We start from the raw sequence: 12451 nt of genomic DNA on the forward strand, positions 1-12451 counted from the left end.
TCCAGACATCAAACTTTTCCTGACTCTGACACCCGCCCTGTGCCATGGCCGGACCGAAAGACTGTCCTTGGAATGGGGGAGGCTCTGGAACCCCCACAGGGCCTTTGTGACATCCTCATGTGGGGAATATGGCAGAAGAGTTGTTTGGTACAGGGGACAGGAGAATCCAGAGCCTCCTGAAGGCTGCTTTGGCCACCAGAGCAAGGATGGTCCAGGGACCTTGCAGGTTCCACTGGTGGAGGAAACCTGCTGGGGGAAATATCTGGGGTTTGTTTCTTTTTGGTGGCTTTCCAAGGAAATCGTTCCTTTTTTCACCATTTAGACTCTGAACCTTGTTGTTGTTGCTGTTGGTTTTATTCTCTCTCATTGCTGTTTCAGGAAATTGTTCTTCTCTCAGCCCTTTGGCATCTTTGTGCCCCCACGGGGAGCAGGAGGGGCAGTTTTTAGTGGCAGCACAGCCACGAGTGGGTGCCCATGGGTGGGGACCCCCAGTGCCCCCAGTTCCCCCCAGTGTCACAGCACATTCCCGTAGATGTCACCGGGTTCCTGGGGTCGCCCCTGGAGTCCCCGCAGCTCCGCGTTGGTCACCTGGGGATCCTGGAGGGTGGTGGCACGGGGGGACGCTGCGAGAGACACGGGCTGTGGGATCTGGGTGGGGTGACACTGGTGGGTGACGTGTCCCTCTGCCTGTGTCCTCCCCGTACTCACCCCCTGCCCTCTTGGTGACCACGACGTGGGTGTACAGCACCTCCCCCTCCTCTGGGGGGGGCGGGGGATCCGGGGGGGCCTGAGGGAATAAAGGGGATGTGGGGGAGGGAATGGGAGATCTTGGGGGTTGGTGTAAAAAGGGGAGAGTGTGGTTTGAGCCTCCCACTCACCTTTCCTGGTGCTTCCTGGCAGCTGCAAATGAAAGAGGGAAGGGGTGATTGAGGAGTCCCCAGGGCCTAAACCCTCTGAGGAATCCTGTACCCCCAGGGCACCCTCAATCCCCCTCAGTACCCCCAAGCATCCCTGAAGCCCCCGAGGATTCATGAACCTCCCCAGTGGCCCCAAACAAATCACCCTCAAGAACCCAAAGCCCAGCAGGGACAGAGACCCCCGAACACCTACAGGGCCCCTGAAGGAACCCCCAGCATCCCTGCAGGACTCTCCAGGACCTCCCCAAACCCCACAGGACCCTTAACCAAAGTCACAATTGTGGGTATGTGGGTCGTCACCTATGGTTCCCCAATTCTGTGGGCCTCTACAGCTCCCTGGGACCCCCCATCCACCCACTGTCACCCACCCACACGGTGCCACCAGTGCCAGGTCACAACGACAGCCATGAGGAGGACCAGGAAGGAAAGGGCCCCACCAACCCCTGCAGCCACTGCAAGAAACAGAGAGGGACACATCAGGGTTACCCATCCCCCAGGGGTCCTGCACTCCCTGGTGACCCTGTGGGACCCCACCTTTGACCCAGGGTGAGCCAGGTGTCACCTCCAGGGCCAGCTCTGGGCTGAGTGCCTGGAACACGCGGTGCCCGTCCTGTCCCAGCTGGTTGGTGGCCACGCACTGGTAGGTGCCTGAATGTCCCACTTCAACATCAGTGAGCTCCAGTAGGAGACCCTGGGCCACCTCCTGCCCATTGTGCAGCCAGGTGAAGGTGACAGGGGCTGAGCCCACCTGCACTGAGCAGTGCAGGGTCACGTTGTCACCTGCATGCACCTGGTGTGCCAGGGGACCGGGGGTGATGGTGGCATTGGCCACGGGCACTGTGGGGACACAGACAGTGCTGGCACCTGGCAAGGTGGGATGGGAGTGCTCTGGGTGGGCTCATCCCCAGCCCGAGGGTCCCGCTCACCCAGGACGGTGACATTCAGGGGGTCACTCTCGGCCACACTGTCCCCGTCACTGACCCGGCACCGGTACTGGCCGCTGTCATTGTCCCCAACGTGGTGCAGCTCCAGGTGGGGGCCGGTGCCCAGTAGTGCCCCCGAGCCCTCTCGGTGCCAGGAGAAGGACAGGGCACCTGTTCCCATGGTCACTGAGCAGTTCAGCACCAGGCTGTCCCCGAGTGCCACCTGTGCCCCGGGGGGCTGCGCTGACAGGGACACCCCAGAGGGAGGGACTCCTGCAGGAGAGGGGGACACCAGGGGACGGTGAGGGACCCAGGGGGTTCAGGGAGGGGCAGGAGAACTCCAGTGATGGAAAGCGGGCACAGAGATGGGGGGGCGGGGTGCTTCTTCAAAAGGAACCCTGAGGGATGCTGGGGGGGTCAGGGAGGGAACACCTGGAGAGGGAGGTGGGCAACACCATGGCAGGTACGGGGACCCAGGGAGGGATGGTGTGATCTGGGGAATGTGTGGAGACCTCAGAGAGGGGTGACGGGAGGCAGGGAGGTGTGAGGGGACCCAATGTGGGATGGAGGGAAACACGAGCCAGGAATGGGGGGACCTGGGGAGGGACCCGGGGCAGCAATGGCAGGACATGGAAACGGTGGCAGGGAAGGATGGGGGTACCCATGTAGGGGCTGGGGGGGTCCCAGGGAGGGACACAAGAAAGGATGATGGGAGCCAGGGAGGGATCCGGGAAAGGTTGGGTACCCCAGAGCAGGCATCAGGGAGGGCTGGGCGATGCCAGGCAGTGTGGGGGACCCAAGGAGGCTGTGGGGGCTCCCCATGCCCATCCCCGCACTCACTGCGCACCGTGACGCGGAGCCGGGTGCTGCTCTTCTGCACGGCCCCACCCTGGGAGTGCACCTCACAGCCATAACTCCCCAAGTGGGAGACCCCCACGGCGGGCACCAGCAGCTGCGGGGACCCCTGCGGGCCCCCCACCACCTGCCCGTCCCGGTAGAACACGTGCAGGAGGGGGGCTCGGGGCCGCAGGGGGCTGGGGGTGCTGAGGCAGCTGAGAGTCAGGGGAGACCCCTCAGTGGGTGTGGGGGGACCCTCCAGCACCGGCACCACGAAGAGCTCAGGGAAGGAGAGGGGAGGTGAGGAATGTGGCTCTGAATCCACTGGGAAGTGGCTTTGGGGTTGTCAAGATATTGGAGTTCCAGCCCTGGGGGTGCTCACCCTGCACTTTCACTGTCACTGCTGCAGACCGGGACTGCCAGGACCCCACCAAGCCCTCACATCGGTAGCGGCCACTGTGGTGCAGCTGCAGGGGGGACAGGGACAGCTCGGTTCCCCTGAGGGACCCCCCGAGATCCTTCTCATCCCGGTAAAATCGCACCCTGCTGAGATGGTTTTCCTGCCGGCACCGGCAGCGCAGTGTCGCTGTGTCCCCCTCCAGCAGTGCCCGCGCTGGCACCTGCAGCACCAGTGGGTCTGTGGGACAGGAAGGTCACATTTTACTGATGAGACCATTCTGAGGTGGGTGCTCATAGCACCAGGGACATCTGGGTGCTCTGGAGTGCACTGGGCTGCACTGGGATGTCCCCATAGCAGGGGACAGGCTCTTGCAACATGAGGGGTGTGAGGCCACCCATGGAGTGGGGCCCACCCTGACCTCTCAGGGGCCACCCTGATCATTAAAATCCACCCTCACCATCTAAGACTGTCACGGAGGGGCTGCGCCTGGTGCCGGGTCTGCCACATGTGTAGGTGCCACTCTCGGTGACACTGAGGCGGTCACGTCCCTGCTGTCCCCAGCGCTGCCCGTCCTTGTACCAGGTGGTGGCACCGGCGGTCCCCGAGCCCTGGCAGGTCAGGGTCACCCGGTCCCACAGCACCGCCGGCCTCCAGGGGGGCTCCACCAGGAGCTGGGTGGTCTGGGCACCTGTGGGTGACAGGGGACACCAGCCTGCCAGGGCCAGTGTGGGGCTGGGGACAGTGGGGTGGGGCCATGGCATCCCCTGAGGACTCACCAGTGAGGCTGAGGGTCTGGGCTGCAAGGAAGAAGGGACAGGACTGGGTGGGGGTGGCACTGCAGGGAAGGAAGCCCCAGGGTGTGGTGGCTGTCCCCAAAAACTGTCCCCATGGGGGCAGCATTTCTTGTGGGAAAGTGTGTCTGGGTGGTCTCAAAAAGATTTGGAGAGGCAGGGGGACATGTCTGTGTCACAGCCACCTGTGCACCAAATCCCTGTGGCACAGACAACTTGGGAACAGGGACACTGAGGCCACCCTGGGCTGAGGCAGAACATGGGGACACTGTGGATACCCCGGGCACGAGGACACCACGGACACAGCCCATGCTGTCCCAGGTCATCCCCACCAGCTCATGATCCCATCCCCATGAGCCCATCCCCATGGCCACATCCTCATGGTTCTTGTCGCTTTCTGTCCCTGCATCCCAGTTCCCTTGTCCTTATCCCCAGAGTTACATGACCCAAAGGTGCCAGTCCCCTCATTCCTGTGCCCACATCCCCATCCCCAAATTCCTGCCCCCCTATCCTGTCCCCAAAGCCACCCTACATCCCCAGTGCCACCAAGGTCCACTGTGGGTAACATGGACTGGCACTGCTGGCATTGGGGACCTCAGGGGTCCCCACAGCTCCCCTGTGCCCCCTCCCCTCCCCATCCCCAGGGTGTCAGGCCCGTGCCCGGGGCACTCACCCCACAGGAGCAGCGCCACCTTCCCGGCCATCCCGGTGTCCCCAGCCATGTGCACTGGCTGTCACTCGCTGCTGTGGCCACCGCTCCCCTGCCTGGCAGCTCTTTGGATGAAGGGGAAGGAAGCGAGGTCACGTCCGTCCCCATGCGTAGGTGGCCCTTGGTGGGGGCAGGGTGGCCACAAGCAGGGCACAGGCTGTGGGCAGGGTGGGGACAGCCTGGGGACATGGTGGGGGATGCTGTTGCCAGGAGTGGGGGGCTCAGAGGAGGTGGGGAACCCAGGATGGGTGTCCAGCAGAATTGGGGTCCACTGCAATTGGGGTTTCCATGCCTGGGGGCATTCAGGGATGGGGGTGCTGTGGGAACATGGTCCCCAGGGATTTGGGGTCATAGCATGTGGGTGCCAGGGCTGGGGGTGCAGGGGGAAAAAGGGGACGCTCGTGAATAGGGGTTCTGGGGGAAGAAGCAGCCCATGGGATGGGATCAAGTCAATGGTGGGCCTGGACAATGTCAGTCCTGGGATGGGGGTCCCCAGGGAGGAGAGACCAAGGCAATGGGGGTCCCATGGTTGGGTTCCCAGGGGAATGGGGGTGCCAGGGATGGGCAGTGGCTGGGTGGGCACAGGGGTCACAGCTCCTTCCTGGGGTGCCTCAGATTTTGGGATGACTCAGAGCCCAGCACAGTCCCCACCCTTGGGCACCCCATGGCTCTCCTGGGAGGTTCTGTGTCTCTGCCCCACTCACCCCTGGGCTTTTTCCTGTCTCCCCACATTTCCTGGCTGAACCATCCCAGGGAACAGCTGGGAGAATCCCAGGAAGGGAAAAAAGGGGTTGGGGGGTGTAGGCAGTTGTTTCAGGGCTGTGGGGGATGGGGCTCCCTGTCTGTGACCCCCCAACTCTTTCTCTTTCCTGCAGCGGTTTGTGCTGAGGCAAGGACATGAATTCTGTCCAGGGGCACATCCAGAGGGGTCCAGCCTTTAGGGAAAAGGGCAGCTCTGCTGTGCTGACACCCGGGTCTTGTCCCAGCCTCTTGTCCCTGGGAGCTCCTCCTCGTTCTGGGGGTGCCACATCCTTGGGGATTCCTTTCCCAGAGGTGGCACATCCTGGGGTCCTCTGTCCTGGCTGGGCCTTGAGCATTCCCGCTGTCCCCAGTGGGGCCCTGTGACCTCTGGGGTGCCCAAACTTAAGGAGGCATCTTTTATGACCTTGCCCTGATGATGGTAAATCCCAGGATCAAGCTGGTTGAATTCCCTGATGCCCAATTGCTTTGGATAATATTGGTCTCAGATTTTGAAATGACTCAGAGCACAGCACAGAGCCCACCCTGGGGCACCCCAGGCTTGTCCTGGGAGGCTCTGGGTCTCTGCCCCACAAATCCCTGGGCTTTTTCCTGTCACCCAAATTTCCTGTCTTAGCAATCTCAGGAAACACTTGATGCCCAATTGTCTGTGACAAAATTATACATCCATAGAAAAAAGGCATAAATCTTTTCCTATACCATTATTTTCCCAATAAAAAACAAACTCCTCAATAATCAAACTGACAAGGTATAAAATGCTCTGGTTTATAGAATCCTTTTAATCATTGCTTTCCCAACAAGAGGAAATCAAAACACAATAAAAACACAAATAAGTGGACAGAAAAACCACAATAAAACCACAAACAAATCACAGTGAAATGAGACTTTTTGGTTCCCTTTAGCAGCCCCTTGGTGCATCCCACAGCAGCGTTTGCTTGTGGATAACACAGAGGGTGGAATCTCCCTGAGTGTCCAACAGCTCCATGGGATTGTTCCCTGCCTGCTGGGCAGCAACCCAGCCCCTAAGGAAGCCTTTTCTTGGCCCATATTAAGGAAGTCTCCCCATTTTGCTCATTCCCACCCTGAAACTTGTTTGACTTCCCATGGAGGAAGGGGAGAAGCTCTGTCCATTCTTGGGACAGTGCACAGGAATCTGTGGAAATGCCCCTGTGTGCCTCAGGGACTGATTCCCTGGTAAATCCACTCCAGCCTGCCCTGAATTCCTCTGCCTGGGCACTCCCTGCTCCTGCTGTGACACCCCTGTTCCCCAGCCCCTCGTGTGCAGCCCTTGCTCAATATTTCCACACTTTTCCCTCTCTTCTGGTGTGCACATCCAGAACACAAACATTCTTTCCAGAAGTTCCAAGGGGCTGCAGGTTTTGTTCAAGAAGGAGGGTGCAGGTCAGGTTGTTGAGAAAATCGGTGTGGGATTTGCAGCAGTTCTGGGGCTCTCTCAGTCCCTTGTTGAGAGTGACAAAATGATCAATTGCTGCATTTCCAGACTGGTTCCCCCACAGCTGCCCCTGTAGGGGGGGTTTCCAGCCAGCCCTGCTCTGAAAACCATCAAAGGCCCTCACAGAGCCACTGCTTGAGCTCCCATTGGGTTTTGTGTTTCTTGCAGGGCTGAGCAAACTACAGGCAGGGCCTTTTTCCACCCACAGAATTCTCACCTCTGCAGCAGCTCTTGATTTCCCCTTTGCCCCCCTTCTCACAGGGACCCCCTTTCCCCTGGCACCCCCATGCCATGGCCCCCATCCCATGATCACAAATCCCAGGAGGCCACGTTGTTCTGGGACCCTCATTCCCAAGTCTGAGTCCACCCAACCCTTGGGAGGGGAAGGGGGCACAGGGGGGCTGCGGGGTCCCCTGAGGTCCCCAATGCCAGCAGAGCCAGAGCAGGGCATGGAGCCCAGTGTGACCAGAGTTGTGGGGTGGCTTTAGGGACAGAAACTGGGGAACTGGGATGTGGGGACAGGAACAGGGGGGTAGAGATGTGGGAACAAGGATGGGGCAGAAGGAGCCTTGGGGCTTGGGTAGCTGTGGGGATGGGGACAGGGACAGGGGAACAGGGATGCAGGGACAGCGACAAGGGCCATGATGCATGGGGATGGGCCGGGAGAACAGGTGCCATTGGAATGGGATGATGGGCACAGGGCCATGGATTTATGGCTGTGGGGACAGGTGCTGTAGGGCTGGTCGAGGTGACGTGTGTAAACATGGGGTGCCCACAGTGTCCCCATGACCCTCACCCAGCCCTGTCCCTTCTCTCATCCAGCCCAGACCCTCGGCCTCGCTGGTGAGTCCTCAGGGGATGCCATGGCCCCACCCCACTGTCCCCAGCCCCACACTGGCCCTGGCAGGCTGGTGTCCCCTGTCACCCACAGGTGCCCAGACCACCCAGCTCCTGGTGGAGCCCCCCTGGAGGCCGGCAGGGCTGTGGGACTGGGTGACCCTGACCTGCCAGGGCTTGGGGACCCCCGGTGCCACCACGTGGTACAAGGATGGGCAGCGCTGGGGGCAGGAGGGACCTGAACACCTCACTGTCACCGAGAGTGGCACCTATACATGTGACAGACCTGGCATCAGCCTCAGTCCCCCTGTGAGTGTCTCAGACAGTGAGGGGGGTTTGGGTGTCCCCAGCCTGGCACCCAGGGGACTCCGAGGGTTCTCAGTGGGCTCCACTCCATGGTTCACCTCCTGGTGTAACCAGAGCCTGTCCCCTGCTATGGGGACATCCCAGAGTATCCTAGTGTTGGGGAAACCATGTGGGAACTGGGGACCCCTGGTGCACTGGGTGTAACCCAGGATAGGATCCTGGTGCCGTCAGGTGTGACAGGACCCCTCTGTCCCCCAGGCCCGCTGGTGCTGCAGGTGTTGGCACAGGCGCTGCTGGAGGGGACACGGTGACACTGCGCTGCCAGGGCTGGTGGAACTGCACGGTCACCTCAGTGTCCTTCTACCGTGAGGAGAAGGGTCCGGGGGGGCTCCATGATGGCACCGAGCTCTCCCTGTCCCCTCTGCAGCTGCACCTCAGCAGTCACTACAGCTGCAGGGTCTGGTGAAATCCTGGTGGTCAGGGAGGTCATGAAATTCGGCACCGGTGACAGTGACAGGGCACGGTGAGCACCCCACAGCTGCCACCCTGACACCCCCACAGCCCCTCGCCAGGGATTCAGGCTCACAAATTCCCCTCCCCTCTCCTTCCCAGAGCTTTTCTCAGTGCCAGTGCTGGAGGGTCCCCCAAGCACTCTGAGGGGTCCCTCCTGACTCTCAGCTGCCTCAGCACCCCCAGCCCCCTGTGGCCCCGAGCCCCCTCCTGCACGTGTTCTACCGGGACGGGCAGGTGGTGGGGGACCTGCAGGGGTCCCTGCAGCTGCTGGTGCCCGCCCTGGGTGTCTCCCACTCGGGGAATTACAGCTGCTAGGTGCACTCCGAGGGAGGTGCTGTGCAAAAGAGCAGCGCCCGGCTCCGCGTCACGGTGCACAGTGAGTGCGGGGATGGGCACGGGGAGCCGCCACAGCCTCTCCCAGGCCTTCAGGGGATGCCCAGTCCTTCCAGACACCTGCCCTGTGGCCCCAACCTCTCCCGTATCCTACCCTTGCTCCCCTGCTCCCTTCTCATGTCCCTCTCAGGGTCCCCCACCCCTAGAGGGCTGCCCCCATCCTACCCCTACACATTTTCCATGTCCTCCCATCCCTGCCCCGGGTCCCTCCCCAGGTCCTCCCATTCCTGGCTTGTGTCTCCCCATCCCTCTCTGAGTCCCCTCAACCCTCACAGCATCACTCCCATCCCTCTCTGAGGTCCCCACACATTCCCCAGGTCACATCATTCCCTCCCTCAGTCCCCATACCCACCCTGGTGTCTTCTCCCCCCCCTCCAGGTGTCCCTTGGGATTCCTTTCCAAGCCCCACCAATCTCAGCGCCCCCTCTGCCTCCCTGGGGTCTCCCTGCCCCTCCCCTACCACCCCCCCGGGTCCCTCACTGTCCCTTGCTATCCTCCCCTCCCACAGGGGTCCTGCCCTCCGGGGTGTCCCTGTCAGCACAGCCCCCCAGGGGACAGGTGGTACTCAGGGACAGCCTGGTGCTGAGCTGCATGGTGGCCGTGGGGACAGGTGCCCTGTCCTTCTCCTGGCACTGGAAGAGCTCGGGGGCACCGCTGGGCACCGGCCCCTGCCTGGAGCTGTGCACATTCAGGACAATGACAGCAGCCAGTACCGGTGCCGGGTCAGTGATGGGGACAGCGTGGCCAAGAGTGACCCCATGAATGTCACTGTCCTGTGTGAGCGGGACCCTCGAGCTGGGGATGAGCCCACCCAGAGCACTCCCATCCCACCCTGCCAGGTGCCAGCCCTGTCTGTGTCGCCACAGTTCCCGTGGCCAATGCCACCATCACCCCCGGTCCCCTGTCACACCAGGTGCGCACAGGTGACCCCGTGACCCTGCACTGCTCAGTGCAGGTGGGCTCAGTCCTGTCACCTTCACCTGGCTGCAAAACAGGCTGGAGGTGCCTTGGGGTCCCCTGCTGGAGTTCAGGGACATCGATGTGGGACATGTGGGCACCTACCAGTGCGTGGCCACCAACCAGCTGGGACAGGACGGGCACCGCATGTTCCAGGCACTCAGCCCAGAGCTGGTCCTGGCTGTGGCACCGCAGGGACACTGCAACAAAAGTGGGGTCCCACAGGGTCATCAGGGAGTGCAGGACCCCTGGGGTCATGGGTGACCCTGATGTGTCCCCCTATGTTTCTTGCAGTGGCAGCAGGGGTCAGTGGGGCCCTTTTGTTCCTGCTCCTGCTCGTGGGTGTCATTGTGGCCTGGCACCGGTGGCACCGTGTGGGTGGGTGACAATGGGGGCACAGGCGTCCCAGAGAGCTGTAGAGGCCCCCAGTGTTGGACAATAATTGGGAAGCACCCACAGCCCCAAAACTGTGGCATTGTCTGGGGGTCCTTTAGGGTTTGGGGAGGTGCTGGAGGCTCCTGCAGGGATGCTGGGGGTTCTCTCACAGGCCCTTGGGGCAGTTAGGAGGTCTCTGTCCTGCTGGGCTTTGGGTTCCTGAGGCTGAGTTGGCTGGGGACACTGGGGAGGTTCCTGAATTCTGGGAGGCTTCAGGGATGCTTGAGGGTTCTGTTGTAAATTGAGCGTCCCGTGGGGGGTCAGGAATCCTGGGAGGGTTCAGGGCCCTGCGATCCCCCACTCACATCTCCCCTCTTTCCTCTGCAGCTGCCAGGATGCACCAGGAAAGGTTGGTGAAGGGCTCCCGACTTCAGTCCCGTTTTACCCCCACCTCACAGCTCTCCGTTCCCTCCCCCACATCCCCTTTGTTCCCTCAGGGTCCCCCTCGATCCCCCAGCCCCCCAGAGGAGGGGGAGGTGCTGTACACCCACGTCGTGGTCACCAAGAGGGCAGGGGGTGAGTACGGGGGGGACACATGCAGAGGGACACGTCACCCACCAGTGTCACCCCACCCAGATCCCACAGCCCGTGTCTCTCGCAGCGTCCCCCCGTGCCACCACCCTCCAGCATCCCCAGGTGACCAACGCGGAGCTGCGGGGACCCCAGGGGCGACCGCGGGAACCTGGTGACATCTACGGGAATGTGCTGTGACACTGGGGGGAACTGGGGACACTGGGGGTCCCCACCCATGGGCACCCATTCGTGTCTGTGCTGCCACTAAAAACTGCCCCACTTGCTCCCCATGGGGGCACAAAGATCCCAAAAGAGCTAAAAGATGAACAATTTGCTGAAACAGCAATGAGAGAGAATAAAACCAACAGCAACAGCAACAAGGTTCAGAGTCCAAAGGATCACAGAAGGAGCAATTTCCAGGGAAAGCCCCCAATAAGGAACAAACCCCAGACATTTCCCACAGCAGGTTTCCTCCACCACAGGAATCTTGCCGAGCCCTGGACCATCCTTGCTCTGATGGCCAAAGTGGCGTTCAGGAGGCTCTGGATTCTCTTGTCCCCTTTCCCAAATCCTCCTCTGCCCTGTTCCCCCCACGAGGACGTCAGAAAGGCCCTGTGGGGGTTCCAGAGTCTCCCTCTTTCCCAGGGCAGTCGGGATCAGGCCATGGCACAGGGCAGGGTGTCAGAGACAGGAAAAGTTTGATGTCTGGAGGTATTTTGGAACACCTCCATGTGGCAGGGGTGGGTCAGGCCTTGCTTATGGTGAGACAGGGCCCCGTCTGTCCATCAGTCTGTCAGCCTTGGCACATTGGGGACAGTGTGACGCTCTGCCAAAGCCAGCTCCTGAGTAGCCGGGTGAAAGGAAGTGCCAGCTATGGAGAGGGCCCTTGCTGGCCCAACTGGCTCAAAAGGCAGAGCATGAGGTGGCCAAGTCCCTGACCGTTTCTGCTCTTGGGTTGTCTTTCCCATCCAGGCTGGAATCCTGGCTGGAGTTGGCAACTCGTTTAAATGAGAAATATCTGCCAAGGTAAATGGGAGCATTCCTGGAATGGAAGGAAGACCCATGTCTAAAAATCTTTTTAATTTCAAAACTGATGTGGCTTCCAGGCAAAAGTGTAGGAAAAGGAATACCAGCTCTTTACTGGGAAATTTATAAAGCAGGACAGAACCAACAACACAAACGCAGAACTTTCCCTCCCGCTCAGCGCTGTTGGTTTTTGTGGCAGTTATAACCGCGGCCAGCAGGGAGCGCTGCAGGGAGCACTCCCGGCCAGCAGGGGGCGCCCCGCTCCAGCTCCATCCCCTCAGGGGCCATGGCGGCCTCTGGCGGGAGGCAGGAGGGCAAATCGCTCCTTTTGCAAACTTGCAGATTGTTGTTGTCTTTGCAGTAGTTCTTGGGTCTCTCATTCCCTTACCAAGAGGAACACATGATCACCTAATGGACTGGTTGCCTCAGAGCGGCCCCTGCAGGGGGCGTTTCCAGCTAGCCCCACTCTGAAAAACCATCAAAAGCCCTCTCATGTTGTCATCTTATTGCAAAGGTTTCCATACCTTCTTGGTGATTTCTTATGGGGAGCTCCTAGCAGTACTGAATCTTTCATCTTCACAACACAGCTAAAAAACACCAACTCTCTTTACCCAGCTAACTCACTCTTTTGTAGCACTCGTCTTCTCATTAGACAGAGCTGTGGCCTGTTAAGGGCAGGCTT

The 12451-nt window shown here is 60.6% G+C and overlaps 1 protein-coding gene across 1 annotated transcript; it reads right to left on the reverse strand.

Annotated features, from left to right (window-relative positions):
- Positions 1-513: 513 nt before the first annotated feature.
- LOC143696211 (Fc receptor-like protein 2) lies at positions 514-10053 on the reverse strand. The gene is made up of 12 exons (XM_077191914.1): positions 9901-10053; positions 4561-4642; positions 3854-3874; positions 3535-3765; positions 3060-3314; positions 2681-2992; positions 1844-2113; positions 1452-1754; positions 1290-1369; positions 879-893; positions 709-787; positions 514-623 (listed from the first exon to the last, which is right to left on the reverse strand). The coding sequence occupies exons 1-12, from the start codon at positions 10051-10053 to the stop codon at positions 514-516; spliced, it is 1911 nt and encodes a 636-aa protein (XP_077048029.1).
- Positions 10054-12451: the final 2398 nt, after the last annotated feature.

The sequence above is a fragment of the Agelaius phoeniceus genome, chromosome 31 (assembly GCF_051311805.1).
Source record: "Agelaius phoeniceus isolate bAgePho1 chromosome 31, bAgePho1.hap1, whole genome shotgun sequence".
NCBI classification, from domain to species: Eukaryota; Metazoa; Chordata; class Aves; order Passeriformes; family Icteridae; genus Agelaius; species Agelaius phoeniceus.